This window comes from Ictalurus punctatus, chromosome 19 (genome assembly GCF_001660625.3).
Source record: "Ictalurus punctatus breed USDA103 chromosome 19, Coco_2.0, whole genome shotgun sequence".
In the NCBI taxonomy this organism is placed as follows: Eukaryota; Metazoa; Chordata; class Actinopteri; order Siluriformes; family Ictaluridae; genus Ictalurus; species Ictalurus punctatus.
In genome coordinates this window covers 23,918,676-23,941,325 of record NC_030434.2, presented here as the reverse complement: position 1 = coordinate 23,941,325, position 22,650 = coordinate 23,918,676, and the positions used below count along the sequence as shown (strand labels likewise).

The following is a 22,650-nucleotide window of genomic DNA, read 5'->3' as shown; positions in this document are numbered from 1 at the left end:
ATCTTCTTTCTCCTACTGCTAATAAACACTAATGAAATCCACATTATGCACAAAATATCAATAATTAAATCTTTATTGAATACATATCTCATGCACTGCATACATTTTCTCGCAGTCAGGCTATATATATATATATATATATATATATATATATATATATATATATATATATATATATATATATGGTCATCAGACATATTAATACATGTTCGTCGAGCAGGTGTATATGATTAAACAAACAGGCATGCAGGGGAAAAAAAGCTGAAACGAGAAAGATTTATATGAGACTGACATGAAGCTAATGATACATTTAGCTCATTATATCTCTTTGTCTATTTATCAAAGGGCTATTAAACAATATGCAGCAGACAGCTTAAATGTCGCTTGTTATTATCCCCTTGTCAATTATTTTGAGATAATGGTTACTGGGAAATCTGTTATCTGCACAATGTCGGATGATTAGGCGACTTTAAAGGCTATTGACGGGAAAAGCGCGCTTTTTGTGCCCGATTTAAAACATAAAAGAACAAATAATGATTCTGAAATGTTACTTCTGAAATGAAATTAGTAACATTGCCGGAATTGCATCTAAAGGACATCCCCCCCCCCCCCCCCCCCCCCCCCCCGCGCCCTTCCCTAAAATCGTACATTCAGTTATGACCATAATCAGCTCTAGCATGTGTTGCAAATTAAAGAATGAACATAATGATGTGGGTTATTTGAAAACAATACAAATGTTAGGATGCGTAAGGTCCAAAAGTGCTTTAAAAGCCAAACTAATTAAGAAGATTAAAACATACAAATTCTGTAATCGTCCAAACAAGTAACTATACTGTTATGGATGACTAAAGATATTCATGGCCTGCAAATTAATGCTTAAATACTTGGATATAAACGTTTTCTAAGACACAAGAATACTTCATATATCGAACTTCTCTCTGTATGAGCGCACGGTGGGTTTTAAAACTCATTTGGACAAGAATTTGATGTTGTTTAATCGTTTAAATGCTCAGAACTGTCGGTTTATTCACTGATATCTGTTCTACTCCATCTTCTCCAGAGCGCTGCACAGGATCCCCATCTCACCTGAAACAGAAATGATAAGAACTTTGGTCAGTTTTTATTAAAATTGCAATCCATCAATTCATTATTTAAGGCTTATTAAAGTTTTTTTTAAAATTATTATTCACTGAAGGGTATCTAGAGTTTGGTCATGCGTCCTCAGAAGTAATGATTAGTATGTCGATTAGCACATGCCTCTTCAGAAAAAATAAGGACGTTGAAATATACTGTAGATCCCTAAAAGGTTCTTAGATGGAAATGTTTGGAACCATACAAATGTGTATTTCCTTAACAAAAATGGTTTTAAGCTAAAATCTATTTAGGAAGTTACACTCTTACAATTTTTTTATTTTTTTTTTTATTTTTTTTTAAAGAGTCAAATCTAGAACCGTAAAAGGTGTTCTTTGGCTTGGCTTTCCGGAGGAACAATGAAACGTTTTATGTAGAACCCTGCAACACAGGGTTTCCCTGTCAGCAAGGGTTCAAGTAGAAACCCGTTAAGGAAGCTACACAGTAAAATATAAAACCCTAATTGATTCATCTGTGGAACCCTTAAGTAGAAACCCTCAAGGAAGCTACACCCATCAAAAAAATGAAAATGTAGAACCACAGAATATATTTGTCACCTTGTCCATTTGGAGGAACCCTGAAAGGTTTTATGTAGAACCCTACAACATAGGGTTTTCCTAGCAAATAAAGTGTAAGTAGAAAACGTTAAACAGGCTACACTCTTAGAAAAGGTCAAGTGTAGAATCCTAAAAGGTTCTTTGCCTTCTCCTTCTAGTGGACCCCATGGAAAGTTCTATGTAGAACTCTAAAACAGAGATGATCCCAAGTAGAATCCCTTTTAGTATGTAGCTGCATGGCTAAAATGGTGGTCTTGTACTTTTTCCTTCTGGCAGAATTCTTAAAGGTATACGTAGAATGCTACAACAGATGGTTTTCTTATTTGAGAAGGTTTCAAGTAAAGCTCTTGTAGGAAAAAAACCCCTAGAACTATCAAAAATTTCGAAAAGAGTGTAAGAACCCTTAACTATTTAGAGACCTATTCAGGAACCATTTTCCTAAGATTGCAAGAATACCTAGTAACTGTCTAGTGAACCCTCGAGGAACCAGATTTTCTAAGTGTGTTAGCAATCTCTTTTTTTTTTTTTTTTTTTTTTTTTTTACAAGCATGTATGAACACTTAACTGTGTAAAGATTTTTTTTTTTGTGGAATTCTTAAAGTGAATCTTTGAGCACAGTATATTATTATTAAATACTGCTAATCACATGATCTGTTTAAACAGCAAACAAAGCTAAACACGTACTGCTGATGCTGTCAGCCATGTTGCGCAGTTTTTGGGTGTTGTCTAGAACCTCGATGCTCTGAGTGTAGGCATTATAGCGCAGAGAGAATGGTCTTGGGATGGTGGCAGCAAACTTCCTGTAATGTATGAAAAACACCAATCAGTCGAGAGAAGACAAGATACATGTTCTCAGCAACAGGGTTGGAGCGATCCTTCGTAGTCACGCATACCTGACTTTCTCTTTGCCGTCCTCAAAGCTCTCGGCCACGTAGTAGACCGGCTGGAATTCAGTGATGGGGTATTTCTGCACACTGGTCTTCTCTGGCTCGAAGGGCATGATTTTTGGTTTGTCAGACAAGCAGTACTGCAGGATAGAAATATATTTCCTCAGTTAGTTGGATTATATTACAGATACTAAATTCTTTTTATTGACATTCAAACAAAAAACGTCACATAAGAAATCATATTCGTAAAAGAATTTGTGCTCCTGACACTATACACATCTTGCTCGAGAGGTTAACACTGTCAGAACACTGTTCTTATGCAACTGGGAAACATGGACACTGATCATTAACTAGCTTGATTTACTTAGCTAGTACCTATCTGTTATGTTTATCATGTTAAGAATGATTAGGAATATAATTTCCCTCAGATATGTTGATAAATGACTAAGAAAAAGCACATTATGTCTAAAAGTACACTTTAATTACAGTTAGCGAAGCGGTATATAGTGGTTATGTTAATTATGCAAACAATGTAAATATAGAAATTTGTTGGTAATATCAACATTTTACTCAGATGTGTTGACGAATTACCAAGAAAAGCCACATTATGACTAAAATTACACTGTATTTACATTTATCATTGCGATGTGAAGCTGTTATGTTTATTATACAAATAATGTAAATACCGAAATTGATTACCCTCAGCTGTTAGCAGTTGCGAGGGTAATCATGTCAGCATATATACCGCATGCCTCGCAACATTCAATGCGGAATATTAGACTAGAATAGAGTAGATGTGTTTAATGCATTCCTTAGTCATAGTCATAGTCAGGCTCGTTAGTTTAGTTTACTGGTTTCTCCGCTACCAGTCCCTCGCTGTATGCCATGTTTCATGTTTTGTTTATCAACCCTGTTTTCTGTACCACGACCTTGATCTCTGCCTTGCCCAAGTTAATGCCTGTTTGCCGATCGTCTGACCTTGCATGTTTTGGATTACGTTTTGGATTACGATTTGGATTCGTCTGCCTGTCTTTCTGTAAATAAAACTCTCGTTTGAATTGCGATTGCATCCGCCTTATCTTCCGGTCCATCACGAGTCATGCAGAATATTCTGCCGCACCATGGAAGCAGCACGAGGACGAGAAAGAAGTCAAGCTACAGAAACCAGGGAAGTAATTGGACAATACCTCATCAGGGAATGCTCGGTTTACTGGCCGCGTTTTTCGTCTGTGCAATTTCCTCAAAGGTAAGACGTCGAGCTTCCGCCAGAGACAGTGGGATTGGGGAGCTACCCGCTGGAGTTTCTGTTTAGCTGCCAGGTGTATTTTTGCAGCCTGGCATATCCCAAACCTGATAAGAGACAGTGGATCGGGTTCATGGTGTCCCGGTTTTGCGGTCCGGCCCGTGACTAGGTGGAGCAGCTGGTGAGTGCTGGGCCCTCAGCCCTCCATGATGTCTCACAATTTTCAGAACTGTTTATGGAGGAGTTTTCACAGCCTGGACAACTTCGTGGTCTTGATTTACTGGGGTGGAGAGTCAGTGGACAGCCCCAGGCAGACCCGCCATTCAACCTCTATTATGAGGAGATGGACAGGGCAGTAACCAGCGATCCGCTTCAGGTTCCGGTCAACACAGGGGAGAATTCTCCGAGATGTATGACCGAGGGCTGCAGGAAAGAGACTCAGCTTCAATATCCCACCTGCAAGAAGCTGGGCCTCCAGGAAGCTTTCTTCTGCTCCAAGGAATGCTTCAAGAGCAGCTGGCGTCAGCACAACCGTTTATACAGAAAAGCCCCAATGACACTACGGCCAGAAGTCATGCTCATGTCCAAGCCTGCTGACCCGGTTCCACTCATGTCCAGCCCAGTTAACCAAGTTCGACTCACGTCCAAGCCTGCTGACCAAGTTACGTTCACGTCCAAGCCTCCTGACCCAGTTGACCAAGTCATGCTCATGTCTAAGCCTGCTGACCAAGTCATGCTCAAGTCCAAACTTGCTGACCAAGTTCCGTTCACGTCCAAGCCTGCTGACCCAGTTGACCAAGTCATGCTCATTTCCAAGCCTGCTGATCAAGTCGTGTTCACGTCCAAGCCTGCTGACCCAGTTGACCAAGTCATGCTCATTTCCAAGCCTGCTGACCAAGTCATGCTCAAGTCCAAACTTGCTGACCAAGTCATGCTCAAGTTCAAACCTGCGGACCAAGTTCAGCCCACGCCCAAGTCTACCGACCCAGTCGCCCAAGTTCAGCCTACGCCCAAGTCTATCGACCCGGTCGCCCAAGTTCAGCCCACGCCCGAGTCTGCTGACACGCACAGCCAAGTTCTGCTCACGCCCGAGTCTGCTGACACGCACAGCCAAGTTCTGCTCACGCCCGAGTCTGCTGACATGCACAGCCAAGTTCTGTTCATGCCCGAGTCTGCTGACACGCACAGCCAAGTTCTGCCCACGGCCAAGACTACTGACACGACCACCCAAGTTCTGCCAAAGCCGAGTCTGCCGACACGCGCAGCCAAGTTTTGCTCACGCCCGAGTCTACCGACACGGCCGCCCAAGTTCTGCCCATGCCCAGGGTTCACCTGGTGACCTCAGAGCCCCAGCCTGAGATCTACGAGGAGATCTCAACTCCAGAGCTGCAGCCTTCCTGTTCAGCTGTGGACGTCGCTCAGCCTTCCTGTTCAGCTGTGGACATTGCTCAGCCTTCCTGTTCAGCTGAGGTCGTCATTCAGCCTCCCTGTTCAGTTGAGGTCATTGCTCAGCCTTCCTGCTCCATGGCGAACATCCTTCCCCCCTCCTGCTTCAAGGAGACCCACGCTCCTCTCCTTGGCTTCACGGAGACCCACGCTCCTCTCCCTGGCCTCACGGAGACCCACGCTCCTCTCCCTGGCCTCACGTAGACCCATGCTCCTCTCCCTGGCCTCACAGAGACCCACACTCCTCTCCCTGGCCTCACGGAGACCCATGATCCTCTCCCTGGCCTCACGGAGACCCATGCTCCTCTCCCTGGCCTTACAGGGGATTTCGCTTCGCTTTCCTGCACTCCTGAGTACAGCGCTCTGTTTCCCTGTTCAGCCGAGGACGTTGCTCTGCTTTCCTGCTCCACCGAGGACGTCGCTCTGTTTCCCTGCTCCGCTGAGGATGTCGCTCAGCCTGACTGCCCGGCTGTGGTCATCGCTCTGTTTCCCTGTTCAGCCGAGGACATCGCTCTGCTTCCCTGCTTCGCCGAGGATGTCGCCCTGCTTCCCTGCTCTGCTGAGTACAGCGCTTTGTTTCCCTGCTCCGCCAAGAACACCGTGCGGTGGCCTGGCTCTGCTTGGGACATTCTGCGCAGGGGGCTGAGGCCGCCAAAGAAGTTGGATGCCTCGGGGCACTCCGGGAGGAGTGCCTTTGGGAGGGGGTTCTGTCATGATTCCCCCTTGAAGCAGCATGCTCTAAGCGCGAATGCGCGAGCACCTGCTTTTCCAATGCTGACAGCACTGACATTTCAACATGTGCTTTTGTTATTGTTTATGTCATGTCTCCTCCCCGTCCTGTCATTGGTTGTCATGTCACGTGTGTCCGGATTACCCTCAGCTGTTAGCAGTTGCGAGGGTAATCATGTCAGCATATATACCGCATGCCTTGCAACACTCAATGCAGAATATTTGACTAGAATAGAGTAGATGTGTTTAATGCGTTCCATAGTCATAGTCATAGTCAGGCTCGTTAGTTTAGTTTACTGGTTTCTCTGCTACCAGTCCCTCGCTGTATGGCACGTTTCATGTTTTGTTTATCGACCTTGTTTTCCGTACCACGACCTTGATCTCTGCCTTGCCCAAGTTAATGCCTGTTTGCCGATCATCTGACCTTGCATGTTTTGGATTACGTTTTGGATTACGATTTGGATTCGTCTGCCTGTCTTTCTTTAAATAAAACTCTCGTTCAAACTGCGGTTGCATCCGCCTTATCTTCCGCTCCGTCACGAGACGTGACAGTATATAACTGTTATTTGTGTTATACAGATAATTTAACACAGAAATGTATCACAAATATCAACATTTTCCTCAGATGTGTTGATAAATTACTGAGAAAAAGCCCTGTTTGACTAAAACTGTACTCTAATTAAACAGTGCTATCACTAAGCCCTGATAGAGAACAGAGATAGAACAGAACAGGTAGAGAAATATCAACATTGCATCACAACTTGTAAACTTAGCCAGTGTTATCAGAAAAAGTCTACTTCCAAAGTGGTTAGCTATGAATTAATTATTAATGGGAATGACTTTCTCACCTGTAGTTCTCCAAATGATGAGAGCAGACCTGCTCCATAGGCCTTTATGTTTTTGCCTTGCTTACAAAGTCCAAATTCTACAGTAAACCAGTAAACCTACAAATACAAAAAAACCACAAAAACACAGTAATCCAATCCTACAATATCAGAAAGCTGAAGCTGAAGAGCAAGAAACCCCCAGAATTAGCACAACCTGATTCAGCTACATTAGCTAAGCTAGTCAGCTACCTAATTACAACACTATGCTTGTATAGTACAGCTAAATAGCTAGCTTAGCTAACCGAACCTCTCCAACAACAGCTAGTTGACTTCCTTAGCTAGCCTAGCCAATGTCAGGCTAAGTCTTATGTGATTAAAACTTAGCAAGCTAGCTAACATTAGGCTAACTATTTTATATAAATTTATGTTTGCAAGTGATTGTTGCTGAGGGAGAGAACTGGTAATGATTAACACAGGTCTACAAAAGGTGGAACCCCTTTGGGCCGCTACACTCTTAAATAGGAAATCTTCAGATCTAGAACTGTAAAAATTTGTGAAACCCTTAAATGTTCTGAATAGAACCCTACAATACAATGTTTTGCTATAAGAGTGGGTCCCAAATAAAAACTTTTTAAGATATAAAAATTATTATTATTTTTTAAAGAACCCTACAGCAAAGGTTTTGCTTAGAACACCTAAAGGGTCATTGATGTAACCCTTAAAGGTTCTTTGTAGATCCCTACAATAAAGTTTAAATAGAACTCCTTTAGGAAGCCACACAAATTTTCTAGATTCGTCTTAGCGTACTGTTAGCATTATGTCTGGAAGTTTGTTTTTGATGTTACATTAAGCTACGTTATGTTAAGTTGCAGTAAATTACATTATGTTCCACTACATTATATTACAACCCCAATTCCAAAAAAAGTTGGGACGCTGTGTAAAATGTAAATAGAAACAGAATGCAATGATTTGCAAATCTCATAAACCTGTATGTTATTCACAGTAGAACATAGAAAACATGTCAAATGTTTAAACTGAGGAAATGTACCGTTTTGAGGAAAAACATAGGGCAATTTTGAATTTGATGGCCGCAACTCGTCTCAAAAAAGTTGGGACTGAAAAAGGCTGGAAAAGTAAGTTTTAGTAAAAAGAAACAGCTGGGGTTAATTGGGAACAGGTCAGTGATATGATTGGATATAAAAGGAGTATCTTAGAGAGGCGGAGTCTCTCAGAAGTAAAGATGGACAGAGGTTCACCAATCTGCGAAAAACTGCATCTACAATTTATAGAACAATTTCGGAATAATGTTCCTCAACGTAAAATTGCGAAGCTTATGAATATCTCATCATCTACAGTACATAATATCATCAAAAGGTATTAAAAATAAGGTGCCTGGGGAAATCTCTGTGCGCAAGAGACAAGGGTGAATATCAATATTGCATGCTCGTGATCTTCGGGTCCTCAGGCGGCACTGCATTAAAAACAGGCATGATTCTGTAATGGAAATCACTGCATGGGCTCAGAAACACCTCCAGAACTCACTGTCTGTGAACACAGTTCGCCGTGCCATCCACAAACGCTAGATAAAGTTCTATCATGCAAAGAAGAAGCCATATGTGAACATGATCCAGAAACGCCGCCGTCTTCTCCGGGCCAAAGCTCATTTAAAATGGACTGAGGCAAAGCGGAAAACTGTTCTGTGGTCAGGCGAATCGAAATTTGAAATTCTTTTTCCTTTTTTCCCCCTCAAAATGGTACATTTCCTCAGTTTAAACATCTGATATGTTTTCAATATTCTACTGTGAATAGCATATTGGTTTATGAGATTTACAAATCGTTGCATTCTGTTTTTATTTACATTTCTTTGCATTTTACACAGCGTCCCAACTTTTTTGGAGTTGGGGTGGTACGTTACTTCAACTATAACAAACTATAACTACGTAATACACACTGTAGCAAGCCTCTCAATGTACTCGTCAGGGGCTCCAAGGGACGCCAGGCCAATTTCCTGTCAAGAAAGAAAACCATTAAGATATTATTTACTCAGTGCAAAAGTTTACACCCCCCATTGTTTCTGGGTGAATAAAATGAAAAACAAAAGGCCCTGTTTTTTTTTTTTTTTTTTACAATTTGGTCTTATATTAGTATTCTCATATTAGAACTCTTATATAGTTCTTATATTAGATATCTTTATCAGTACGCTCAAAGGTTTTCACCCCCTTTGGCATTTTGTAGTTAAATGATTTGAATGTGCATCAGAAAGCCATATGGGTTCGCAAAAAAATCCAAAACAAACAGCATGTTAATAGTCTTGTTGTCTTTATCATTTCAGAGTAAAGCTATGCATGATGTGGCCTTCAGATGTATGTCTCTGTACTAATCTGTAGTGTTTATCTAAAGAAGAAGCAAACCTGTGAGAACTGAGCAAACCCAGGGTCTGCAAACAGAGGAACGTGGCCCAACAGCTCATGGCAGATGTCTCTGAAATCAGCAATAGTTGATGATCAAGAACAGATGACTGGAATGGTTGAGGGTGCGAGTGTGTGTGTGAGCTCTACTCACGGCTCAGGTGTGTACATGGGCTTGGATCCGTGCCGGATGTACTGGGTGGAATGAAACACACGGAAGGCTAAACCAGCGAGGAAGTCCCGAGACGACAGCAGCCCTGCCACCGGGCGCAGACGGAAACCGGTGCATGCTGGGCAAAAATGCAACATCAGTATGATCATATTATCAATATTTTGAGAAAGCGAACCGTTTCTAGCTGCTATAATGCAAGTGATAACAGGAACTAACTGAACGTTAAATGCAACTCTAAATGGATAAATAGTATGATGCGTTCGTCGACAAGTCGCTGTGGTATAAGAGGATTTAAAACGCCGTGTTGTTGATTAATTTCCCATAACATCCTCCTTCCAAGTGTTTTATTCCTTACCTCTTATATCCCGCTCTGCACTTTATTCGCATTGCTTCTTCTGTCGTTGAGATTAATTCGATGTCTAATAACCAGTTTTATTCTTGGTGATATAAAAGTCTGAGCAGTTGCATTCAAGCTTAAAGTTGCTCTCATGTTTCTACAGACACTTTATCTCATTGCCAGGGAGGCCTGAATGGGAATATATTGGTGCAGAGCCTTACACTGCAGGAAGATGGAGACGTCCTCGAGCTGAGGGATGTTGTCCTCGCGGTAGCCGCAGTACTCCTCCAGCAGAGGGAAGACGCGGTTGTGCTCGCGACACGCGTGAGTGGGATACAAGGTCTTCAGCTCCCTGAACACAGTTCCCCATGTGGCTTTCTCCTCCGCCGTGTACTCCACACGTGGGATCGGCTGACCACTGTGGACAGAGCACATGAACAATAAACTCACCTATTAAACCCAAGGAACTGTAAATACTCCCACATTTTCTTTATACTTTACACTTATAACAAAAAAATTGTTTCATCTTTTACATAATATTGATGTAGGATGAAAAAGCTTAGAGGAAGCTTAGAGGAAGCTCATATTGTACTTTTGCAAAAAGCTTACATTTGAAAAGTACTTTTCTCAAATATAGAACCATAAAGGACTCTTAAAGGACCATTAAAGGTTCTATTTAAAACCTTACAGAGAAGCTACGCTATTAAATCTAGAACAATAAAAAGTGTTTTTTCATGTTGTTCTTCTGGTGGAACTGTAAAATACACAACCGTAAAGGAACCTTTAAAAGATCTGTATAGAAACCTACAACCGAAGTACCCCCTATCAGAGCGGACCCTAAGTAAATCCTCTGTAGAAATGTACAATTTTAGAAATAAAAAGAACCCTAATCTAGAACCTTTATGGAACCCTTGGTAGAACTGTATATCAGAGTTTTGCCTGTTATTGGAAGTTCTGTGTAGAACTCCTGTACTAAGATGCATGTTTTTGTAAAGCGATTACTTTTGATGACCCTATAAACGAGAACCCTTTCCCTAGAACCCTTAAGGTAAAGCTCTATGTAGAACCCTACAACATACAAGTATTTCCCTATCAAAAAGGTTGAACTTTTAAAGAAAACTACACTCTTAGAAAGAGAGTAAAAATATAGAACCCTACAGGAACCCTTAAAGGTTCTCTATAGAACCCGACACCAGAAGGTTGGCCAAACAGAGAAGGTTCTAAATAAATCCTTTTAGGAGAAATAAACCCTTAAGGGTTAACGGATGGAACCCTATGTAGAACCGTAGAACAGTGTTCTGCTTACAAGACAGGGTTTGAAGTAGATCTCCTTTAGGAAGCTACAGTCTTAAAAATGAAGGTAAAATCTAGAACTTGTGTTTTTGGGTACCCTACAACAGAACCCTACAACCAAGGCTTTCCCCATCACAAAGGGTTTACATAGAATTTTTATTGTAAGGTACACTCACAAAAAAGTACACTCAAACATAGAACCCTAAAGGACTCATTAGTGGAACCATTAAAGGTACTATTTAAAAAATCAACAACATGCTGTCAGTTAAAACTGTAGGTCAAATCTAGAACCATAAGAAATGTTTTTGGTGTTTCTGGTTCTGTCTGGTAGAACTGCTCACGGTTCTAAACAGAACCCTACAACAGAAGGTTCCTTAAGAGTTAAGAAATAAAAACGTATTCAAATACTAAATAATAAGACCCCCTGTAACAGAGGCTTCACCTAGAATCCTTATGGTTCCACTGATGGAACCTTTAAAGGTTCTCTGTAGAACCTGCAACTGCTATAGGAAACTATATACACGCTGAGAAAAAAACTAGATCGAGGTGACATTTTGTAGGTTTAGAAAGGAATTAGTGGGCTCATGGTTCGTGTGTGTGTGTGTGTGTGAGTGTGTGTGTGTGTGTGTGTGTTTCCACACTGCTATGTAAATGCATGTTTCCATAGTGGGCGTTTCATTGAGCACTCCTGGCCTTTGTAGTGCTCATGTGAATAATGCAGCTCTATTATGAGGACAAAGCGGCGTGCGCACCGGCACCCTGTAATTTCCCCCCTTTTGTTGGTCAGGGGTAATTTTCCATAAAAGGCATACAAAAACACACGCAGGGGAAAGAGCTGGAGTTGGGGTGGATCTCGATGGCCCTGCGCCCGTGTGGGAGGGAGAGAGGGCGAGAGAAAGAGAAAAGCTTTTAGAGACTAGGGAGAAGTTTTTCTCGTGGTCAGTAATTACTGTCTGTAGTTGTAGGCGATGTCAGCGAATTCCTTTCGTCTGGCTCTGTAGACCTCGTCCTTAAATCCCTGCGAATGACACAAAACAACAACGTCAGAACCTCCGGTACGACACCGAGTCCAAACCAAGATCCACATCTACTCCTGGCCCTTTTATATATATCTATATATCTATATTAATCATTAGTGCTGGGTTTGGCTTGGGAGCCGTATTCAAATGAAGCCTTTGTAGAGTGTTTGCTGCTCATGATGAATGCATTTGGGTTTAATGGCGACTGGAAAGGGTGCAATTATTTATAATTACAGGGGCTCAATTAAAGTGATGACATCAATTTGATGCTGTTTCCATTAGAATAGAGAACGAAGGACGGAGTGACACATGTGTGAACTATGCATCCCTCAGAACCCCCACTGCCAAACACACACACACACACACACACGCGCACACACACACAGACACACACACATGCGCACACACAAACATGCATACAGACACATGCACACACACACACACACACAAACACACACATGCGCACACACACTGTGCCTTACAGGATGATCTGCATCTAGCTCAGACCCGTAGCTCAGAATCTGGTTGGCGAATCGATCCAGGTCCTGGAGGTTTGTGGGGAACCACGGCACTGTAGAGACCACATGAGTACAGTGATTAGTTGTTGTTCTTTCACACTGTCGCACCAGAGAGTGAGACACATCAGCTCCTGCTGCAGGTTTATCTGCTGGCTCAGTCCTCTTGTGCAAAAGTATTCATGTGTAGTGCGCACAGTTCCTGTATGTTGCTGTGTTTTGTGTGTCTCGAGTGTTTCTGGATTTCTGTGCAGAGCAGTGGCCACTCCAACTCCAACATCAAACCTCAAACCTCTAACCTCCAAACTTAAACCTCCAACCTCCAACTCCAACCTCCAACCTCAAACCTCCAACCTCAAACCTCCAACTCCAACCTCCAATTCCAACCTCAAACCTCCAACCTCAAACCTCCAAAATCAAACCTCTAACCTCAAAACTCTACTCTCAAACCTCTAACCTCAAACCTCTAACCTCCAACCTCTAACCTCAAACCTTCAACCTCAAATCTTCAACCGCAAACCTCCAACCTCTAACCTCAAACCTCTAACCTCCAACCTCTAACCTCCAACCTATAACCTCCAAAATCAAACCTGTAACCTCAAACCTCTAACCTCAAACCTCAAAATTCTACTCTCAAACCTCTAACCTCAACCTCTAACCTCCAACTTATAACCTCAAATCTCCAACCTCAAACCTCTAACCTCTAACCTCTAACCTCAAACCTCTAACCATACTGACTCATATTCGGCCCATGGGGTTTTAAATCCTCTTTGACGCATTGTTGGTGTTTTAGCTAAATCCAGCTACAAGACTAGGAAGTCGGTCCTGAAATGTCATTAATGGCCTATAGATCATTGGGGTTGTGCTGTTATAGGAAAACAATCAGTGATGAAGTGATGTGATGAGACCCGGTTACTGATGTTGGTCCTTTTCCTTTAACATCACGTCCTCAACTTTTATACCACAGCAATCTGCCCACAATTACAATATTCATTTTATCTTATCTTCCATTGTTTCTTTCTTTCACTCCCTTCTTAGTTTGTTTTTTTTTCTTTCTTTCACTTACTTCTTTTTGTTTGTTTCTTTCTTTTACTCGCTTTATTTTTGTTTGTTTGTTTTACTCTTTCTTTCTTTCTTTCTGTTTTTCTTTCTTCACTCACTTCTTTGTTTTTCGTTCTTTCTTTTTTCTTACATCTTTCTTTTTTTCATCTCTTTCATTCTTTCTTTCTTTTTTCACTTACTTCTCTTTGTTTGTTTCTTTCCTTCGCTCACTTTATTTTTGTTTGTTTTATTCTTTCTTTCTTTCTGTTTTTCTTTCTTCACACACTTCTTTGTTTCTTTCTTTCTTTCACTCACTTCTTTTGTTTGTTTTTTAATTTCCTTCTTTCCTTCCTTCTTTCTTTCTTTCTTTCTTTCTTTCACTCACTCAAGTCTTTGTTCGTTTATTTTATTATTTCTTTCTTTCTCATATCTCTTTCTTTCTTTCTTTTGCTCACATTTTTGTTTGTTTGTTTGTTTCTTTCTCCCCCCATCTTTCTTTCTTCCTTTCTTCATTCTTTTTCATTCTCACTAAAGACTTATTCACAGTACAGCAGTAAATCCATATCCATATTATATATATATATATATATAAGCGTATTTTATATCACAAATGTACTGTGTGTATATATATAAATATACACACACAGTACATTTGTGATATAAAATACGCTTAGGCTACAGGCAAACTATTACACTATAAGCTAAGCTAGGATGTGAAGCTAACAAGCTAACTCAGCTAATGTTAGTGACAATTGTAGTTGCTATCGTATCTTTTTAAAATATATCCGAAAAAAAAGCATAGTATTAAACAACTAAATTGCTGAGAAAATAATGAGTGTAATGTAATGTAAATCTCAGAAACAGCTAGCTAGGTGGTTAGCTACACCAGCTACATCATGTTCATGACTTCATCATATTATACGACATGGGTGTGTTTACACTTTTTGATGTATATCGATAGATCTTTCATTACGATGTACGCTAATATGCTCAGATGTCTGTAAAAGGCGATCTCAGTCCCGCACATGTGTCTTTCTGCTTGTTACGCGACAGCTCGTGCACTTGACCGCTGATTTGGTTGCGCAGGCCCTTGATGACCTCGTCCAGGACCGGGTATGACTTGTCCACGCTGATGAAGAACTCGTACTCTGCCTTGTTCATGCGCGACGGCCGTGACTCGATGTGCGTCAGGTTGATTCCCTTTTCCTGTCGATTACATTAGAACACACTGAATGTAGAATCGTACGATGAATGAGATCGACTTGTATAAATATTGCATTTTGATTTAAAGGGTCATGAAACCCCCCTCTTTCAGCTCAAGTCTACCTCACAATCTTTTTGAAAAATGAAACTTAAATGGGCATGGATGGCTGGGAGAAGAAGGGAGATGAGTGGGGGTGACAGGGCAAGGCAGGATGAGGAAGACGGGGGCACGTCTGTTTTAGGAAAGCGTCACGTGCTGTCATGAATAATTAAGAGGCAGCGTCTTCTCATAGGATAAGAACACGCAGTCTCATGAATAATTATGAGACACCGACAAGTACTATATAGAAGTACTATAGAAAGATACAAGTCTAATTTACATTGCTAATTTTATCTAAAACATATTTTGGAGCTTCTTATTAATATAAATTCGTGTATGTTGCCTTTTTGTTTGTGTCTCTTGGTGTGTCTTTTTCATTCTTCAGGGAGTTTATAGTCAAAATTACGAGGCTCGACCCCTTCATCACTTGAACATGATACTTTAGTCTTATGTCGTATGACAGTGTGCATGAACCGCGTATTTATAACGCATTAAAATGTGTTATGTGATGTAAACACCTTGGAACGCCAGACCTAAATATGTATAAGTGCTCATAAGGCATGCATATGACTTCATAATAATACCACATCCTTCTTTATAACCATTATTAAAGCATAGGTATGACATCACAGCGTCAGGTTATATAATAGTACAGGAACTCTACCAGAGCTTGTGCTATAGTGCATTAGAATATTCGTGTTTTTATGAGCAGTTATTATCATGCGTATTATAAAGTAACCTGGCATTATGCAGCCATACACTCATGCATTTATAAATATACTTTATACTCATGCTTTTTTTGATCTTTAGGATTGCTTAATAATTTATCTATGTTGGGGGAGTTTGGACACTAGGGGGTGCTGTGCTGTTCTGTATCTGTTCTTAGATACAATAACAGACATATTGTACTGTACTGTAGTGTTATTGAGCATCTTAGGGTTGTGTGTGTGTGTGTGTGTGTGTGTGTGTGTGTGTGTGTACTTTTGCACCTTCTAAAACTAACAGGAATAATCTGAATCAATATGTGAAATAATCTACAGTTTGCTTATTGTGTAGCTACGCACAAACAAAGGACTGCATTCTACCATAGGCACATGAAATTGTTTTTAAAGCAGACTTGTGTTTTTAATTTATATTTTATTATCTAGAAAAGGGCAGGGGACGTCCCGCCTGCCATCTGATAGGTCCGTACAGGAGGCGGACCGGACCGCACCGCACCACGGGCTCCTAATTATTTCTTTCGTCATCTGGAAGCAATTGGATCCACATGGATGCTGCATTCCTTCACACGACAGCAACAGCTACACCACAATACAGATCGGACGTTCACGCTACATATATGATTATGTTTTTAAAATATGAAAAAAGTGACTTTGCATGATTATTATGGCATTATAGCATCCACATCGGGTCCTACTGAACCGTGTATGTAGCCTACAGTAATTCTGCAAAGGAAAAGAACACAGAAGGCCGTGTTTGTGGATATTTTCAAATATCAAACTTTAGCAGCGTTATACTGTATAATCTGTTGTCATTCTACTTCTGTATTGGTGAACTTTTCATTACGCTACGTTTGACTGCAAAAAGTTTGTGCCCCTCGCATTGTTTCTGGGTGAAAATAAAAGGAGAAAAATGTTATTCTTTACTGTTATTTATTTATTTATCTATTTATTTATCTTTTTTTTTTTTTTTACAAATAATGAACAAAAACTTGTTTCTGTTGTATTGGGAAGATCTTCATTTCTTTTAAATATGCATACAACTCTGCATACCTTATAGGTCTAGTCTTTTGATGATAGAACAGTTGGTTGAAATATCATTTATTTATTGTTTAATCACTGTTAAAATAAACAAACAAACAAATAAATAAGTAAATAAAAATTCACATGTATCTTAAATGCATGCAGCAATAATCAATATTTTGGGAGAATAATCTGTAATACCTGTCTAGTTAGAATATGTCAAAAGATTTTGAGGGAAAAAACAAAAACAAAACAAAAAAACGTTTTAAACATACAATACGATCGAAGTTTTTTTTTTCACTCTAATTAGTGCGGTTTATAAGGTTTATAAAGCAAACTAACGTGTATATCATAATGGCACATAAATTAATGTTATCAGGAAATGAGCTTTTCAGGGATATATGACATAATTGTGATGATGAAGGGGTGGAGCTTATTATACCTTTTTTTTTTTTAAATCACTAAGATTCAGATAATGTGGTGGATACGAGTGGACAAATGCAACAACAACAAAAAAAAATCAATCAATTTTAAGCTTTTTATTTCTACAGTTTAAAGAAAAGGCATGCTATAGATCCAAAAATGTATCCAATAAACTGAAATCTCATTCAACATAATTGTCGCGTCTACTTATATATAGAGTCTTTGCTTTAATTAATATCCAAAAATACCATACTGGCCCGTTCTCGTTACCTGATATCCTCCATCCTGACACTATCTTAACTACCTGTGAACTGTCTTGCGGTGATCAATGAAACTTAGAGGACACTAACTTTTGCACTCCAGAATATCAAGCATGTTTAGTGCTTTCATCGCATGGTTGCTCTTTTTTGCTGTTCGAAATTCCGCTGAGCAGAACTGTCCTCTCAGACTACATTGAGATCAGGGTTAATCTGATCCAACCTTAACCTGTTAGGGTGAAACTTTAACTTCATATGTTTTTATGGGAAAAGTAATCACATGGTGCAGCGTGTGGAGGTGGGAGTGGCTGGGGGGGGGGGGGGTGTTTGGGGGTATTTGTGGGTGGATGTGCCAAGTGGAGCAGTGTAAGTGGACAGTCATATCTGAGTTTTGGGGGTGGAGTAGGAGGTGGATCATGTCCTGTGAGATCTCATAGGTTTACTCGCTCTTTACCAGATATGTCTGTTGTTGTTTTTTCCCCCAGACGTACAGACGTAACTAGTACGTCTGTACGACTCTACAGTGTTTCAAGAAAGCACAGATTATTTCACTAATACAGAGCCATATCGATCGAATACCTTTGATTTAACCTCTGCCTTGATTTCTAACTGAGTTTTTGCACGTAGTCAAGTAGAATGAGATCTCAAAGCAATATGTGCACTTTGAGACGAGCGTGTGTGTGTGTGTGTGTGTGTGTGTGCGCGTGAGAGTTCACATTAACATTTGCGATGGACTTCAGCCACACGTGTCACAGTGGACTTGTTTACTTCACACTGCAGTGGAATTTATACGGTAGAATTTTCCGTAAGGAGGTGTTTATTTACAATAATAATCACGGAAGGAGTCTCCAGTGTCAGGATGACGTGTCCAGAAAGAAAGGACAATATGTGTTGAAATAAAATGATTGAAATAATGACTTTTTTTTTTTTTTTGCTATCGGGGTGTAGCTTGCGACTCTGATGCGACTACACTCTCAGAAAGAACGTGTGAATATCCTACGCACTTTTTGCGTTATTACTATTTCAACACGTGTGACGGACACGAGATGTGTTAAATGACGTTGCGGACGTCATCATACGACTCTGAACTCGCCTCGAGGTGAATGCTATTTGCTTTGAGCTTTCGATCGTGACCGCGGAGGCGGATTCCTGAGGTGAGGAAACCGAATGGCCACTGGTAAGTCAGCGTTCATCACTATTTAGCGTTAACGTGCCGTGCTTGCCGTGTTTGTTCATGTACTCGGTGAATATTAATGCTGGGTAACAGGTGCAGACAGTCAGTGACTAGCGGGACTTAGCTAATGTCGAGGCCAAAAGTTCTTCACAAGGTTAATGTGACAAAAAGCGAGTTTGGGGGTTACAGTAGGCTGTAATGCATTTGCGCTATTTCTGTAGTGTTGGTTGTGCAAAAAAAAAAATCAGCGGTGAGGTGCTAAAAGCAGGAAAATAAACATTCGCAAGCTAGCGAGATTTTCCCCCTGAGTCTACAGCGCCATTTTGTTCGTTAGGAGAGCGGAGGTCACGTTTCCAAGACGACACAATTTGGGATTCTGTAACGCGATGTCTCAATTAAAGCCCAAAAAGACATCCGTCCATATTTTGTAGCCAACAACTAACCAACACTCTTTTTACTCTTTTACAGCTTTTCAAACAGAAGGGAGCGGGCCTCCCAGATGGCCGGGAGATTCGTAAGAAGACGCATCGACTCCAGTTCTTACATCTGTCAAAACGTTTGAACGATCTTAATAAACGTCGCCTGAATTTCATGCAGTGGTTTGTTTATTTTGTGAGCATTTTAGTAGAATTGTCGCCTACGAACAAATGAGGATTTTAGGATAATTGTAGGGATAAACAGCACAATCTCTGTGTTATTTGTTGTGCTGTATTTGAACGCGTCATGTGCTAAATGTACCAACGCACTGATTGTGTTGAAAGCGACACAAAATGTGCTGTCCTGAACTAGACACGCTGGTGTAGGGATGAAATATTTGCATCGTTTTGTCAGAACATGCCAGCTTTACTAACGTTTAATAGTTTCTGGGGAGAACCCCTAATTTTCATATTTGTCTGGAGATTTTCTTTTAATACCATATGATGAGAAATAATTCTTCATGAACATACCCAACTGAGCATAATATCCGGTGTTTGCATGGTTTTGCTGGTAGTAAAGATCAGTAGGTCCATATGTGCATGTCATGCGTATGTGAGAACATCAGACGCTCACCTCAAACAGCCTGAGGGCTTTGGCCAGCGCTCCCACGCCCTCTTTCAGAGAGAAAATATACGACACCACGCCCGGTTTGTTAAGCTGCTCCTCCAGGTACATGGATCCCTGCAGAAAACCACACACAGTCTGCTTCAATATGTTGTTTTTTTTCCCCATCTGGATCAGAATGATCCGGTTTTGTAAATCCAACATTTTGCTATCCAGGATCAAGTAATCCAGCGTACTTTTGGGTTGGTTTTTCAAAAGCAACATTGGATTGGATCACCCTGATCCACCCTGATCCAAACCTTTCAGGATTACCAAATCCGGATTACTGGTGCTCTGAATCAGACTACATATCACAACGTATGGGGTCACTTTAAGTGTTTTTATTTGACGAGACAGAAAACAGCACAGTAAAACAATACACACATCCCCTTCCTACAAACAAACAAACAAATATACATGATTCACGTGTACACTGTGGGTATTCTGAACACGTTTGAAATCATAAAAAGTCTAAATGTCCAATAGTTAACAAAATAAGGACAGTAATAAGTGACGCAGTTGTTAGAAACTACTTTTGACTGGTTCGTGACAGTTCAAATTATATATAATATTTTTGTTTGATATTGACAGCTGTTCGGGGGATTATTCATGGGGACAATCAATTCAATTTTTTTCTTTTTTACTTTACTGTACTGAAAGGCTTGATTTGGAGCCTAATGTATAGGTCTACATCTACTTTATCTACTTTATCACTGGAACGGTTGAAGAAATCAGGAGTATAAGTAAATGTATATACTACATGAAATAAACGTTGTATTATTTGACCAGTGTTAAAGTTTTACTAGATTTCGTTCGTGAAATCCTCCCTGAATCCACCCTTCTGCTGGGATCAAGATAATCCTGGGTTTGTTTGTTTTTTGGATACATACTGAAGATTTGATCCAGATCAAAGGCAAGATTGGATTACGTGATCTAATCTGATTTCGGAATACATTTTTGTCTTTTGGAAAATCCTGTTTTCAAGATTAGATCCAATCCGATAACTTAAATCTGATCAGATTACTTCTGAAATACTGGACCGTGGTTATCAGTTTGCACGTGTGGTGTGTGTGTGTGTGTGTGTGTGTGTGTGTGTGTGTGTGTGAGGGGATTTATGAACTCATGACTTTCATCAGTTTCACATGCCTCTGAACTACATTCTTACATTCAGGTGAGTAAGGTATATTTACATCTAATCTGACTTGACACCCATCCACCTATTTACAGATAGATAGATAAGACATTATAGAAATAAATAAATAAATAAATAAATAAATATGTATATGATCAAAGCATAAATGATCAAATATATCAATAATTATATATATATATATATATATATATATATATATATATATATATATATAAATATATAAAATCAATAATAAATATATATGATAAAATAAAATTTTCATTTTTTAGACATTAAAAGAAAAATAAAAGTTCAACTGCATCATCGTTTTAAAGTCTTTCAGTAGGAGCTTTTGCTTTTGCTGACACAGCTCAATAATTCAGTTTACAAAGCCCCCCCCCCCCACACACACTCACACAATAAACCAATAAAACGACCAGACTAAGATTTATATTTGAAATGTCTCAGTGTAAATACTACACTCAGCTCATTCCTGTACTCAGTTATATGTTACAGGAATTCTTTCACTTGATTGTTTTTGTGTATTTTTTTTTATTCATATTAAATAGCTTTAATAAAATTCATTTAAAAAATCACCTGTTTGGCATCTTCTCCATTCATCTTTTTGAGCAGGTCCATCTCCTCTCTCGGTTTCCACTTGGTCTGTTTTGGGGGATTTTGCTCAGCAACCTTTTGCCACTTTACCCAACTTCAAGAGTTTTTAAAGAGAGTCACGTGACACCACGCCCCCCACCCTCGCCACCCGCCCATTAGGTTTGCGTTTACAGTGTTTTAGTGGTGAACTAAGAGACCTACTGTGACTATTATAGCGTGAATTAAAGCATTTCGTCCCTGACTCTGTTATGTTTCTTTATTTCTTTTATGTTTATGTTTTCTTTATTATCTTGGTCAGTTCCAGACAGCAGGTGACAGCGTTCTTTAAATTGTCATTACGTTTAATGGACACTGGGTGGCGACAAACAGCATAAATGATAACTATGAGATGGCGGCACTTTACAAAAATCCTTTGAGTATTTTTTTTATGTGCTTTATACATTTAACAAATCATTCATCAATTATTCTAGACTGTTAATCAAGATCAAACATTTGTAATTAATGAAGCCAGAACAATGTTAAATATACGGTGTATTTAAACTGTGTGTGTGTGTGGGGGGGGGGGGGGGGGGGGGTATAAAAGTTAGATTGCAGTAACTGTATGGATTATATTTGGAATAAAGTGCAAATATGTTAAGGATACAGTGTCATACGGATATATGGACAGGAATGAATGGGGGCGGGGTGGGGGTTGTACAAATAAATAACATATCCAAAGTCTAATCCTAGGTTTGTCCTGGTTGCGGGCCTGTGAGAAGAAGCACTTTTATAGTGACCCAAAGGTGCTGATTATGAAACCCTTATTCTCAATGTTTGTTTAGTATTAATACACCACTCATTTACTCTGCTGAAAACCCACCAATATAAACCCTTAGAGAACTTTTAATAGTTATAATGGGAATTGTATTGATTTTACTGGACATTGTAATGGTCCCTTTGGGTCTCTACTGGTAATTTGATGTCTTCTACTGGTGGAATGTTATGTCTTGTGGATAGCATTAAGCACCAGTAATGGTTTTAATGGTTAGCTGATGGTTTGTAATGGCATTTGTAGTGGAAACCATTAGAATTTCTCTAATGGTTTCTATTGATTTTTGTTTTCCAGCAGGGTAATTAGAAATTAGTTAGTATTTCAGAACTCAGAAAACTCATCTTGCACCTTAGATCAATCAAACCAGCTCTTAACGACCAAATGTTCCCGAGTTCACCCTGTTTTTACCTCAACTATCCACTAGATGTCAGTGTTAACCTACTTTATTCCAAAGACCAACTTTATATGAATTTCTACAGCGGCCTATGTGTTTATCTTTAATGCTTTA

The 22,650-nt window shown here is 40.0% G+C and overlaps 1 protein-coding gene and 1 long non-coding RNA gene across 2 annotated transcripts; one reads left to right on the top strand and one right to left on the bottom strand.

Moving 5' to 3' along the window:
- Window positions 1-55: 55 nt before the first annotated feature.
- On the bottom strand, window positions 56-21,469 carry pah (phenylalanine hydroxylase). Its single transcript, XM_017494436.3, has 13 exons — window positions 21,314-21,469; window positions 19,555-19,662; window positions 14,631-14,811; window positions 12,532-12,620; window positions 11,981-12,048; window positions 9,959-10,155; window positions 9,383-9,518; window positions 9,232-9,301; window positions 8,772-8,828; window positions 6,842-6,937; window positions 2,582-2,715; window positions 2,373-2,488; window positions 56-1,086 (listed from the first exon to the last, which is right to left on the bottom strand). Exons 1-13 carry the CDS (start codon window positions 21,353-21,355, stop codon window positions 1,043-1,045), a joined length of 1,338 nt encoding a protein of 445 aa, XP_017349925.1. The 5' UTR covers window positions 21,356-21,469; the 3' UTR covers window positions 56-1,042.
- Window positions 17,679-19,096, top strand: LOC108279871 (uncharacterized). Its single transcript, XR_001815628.3, has 2 exons — window positions 17,679-18,507; window positions 18,973-19,096. It is a non-coding gene; the product is annotated as an uncharacterized LOC108279871 (long non-coding RNA).
- Window positions 21,470-22,650: the final 1,181 nt, after the last annotated feature.

Coding starts and splice junctions, on each gene's coding strand:
- pah (XM_017494436.3), bottom strand. CDS start 21,355: ATGGACCTGCTCAAAAAGATGAATGGAGAAGATGCCAAACAG. Junction 19,663..21,313: donor ATGGAGAAGATGCCAAACAG/GTGATTTTTTAA, acceptor GGTTTTCTGCAG/GGATCCATGTACCTGGAGGA. Junction 14,812..19,554: donor AAGCCCTCAGGCTGTTTGAG/GTGAGCGTCTGA, acceptor TGTAATCGACAG/GAAAAGGGAATCAACCTGAC.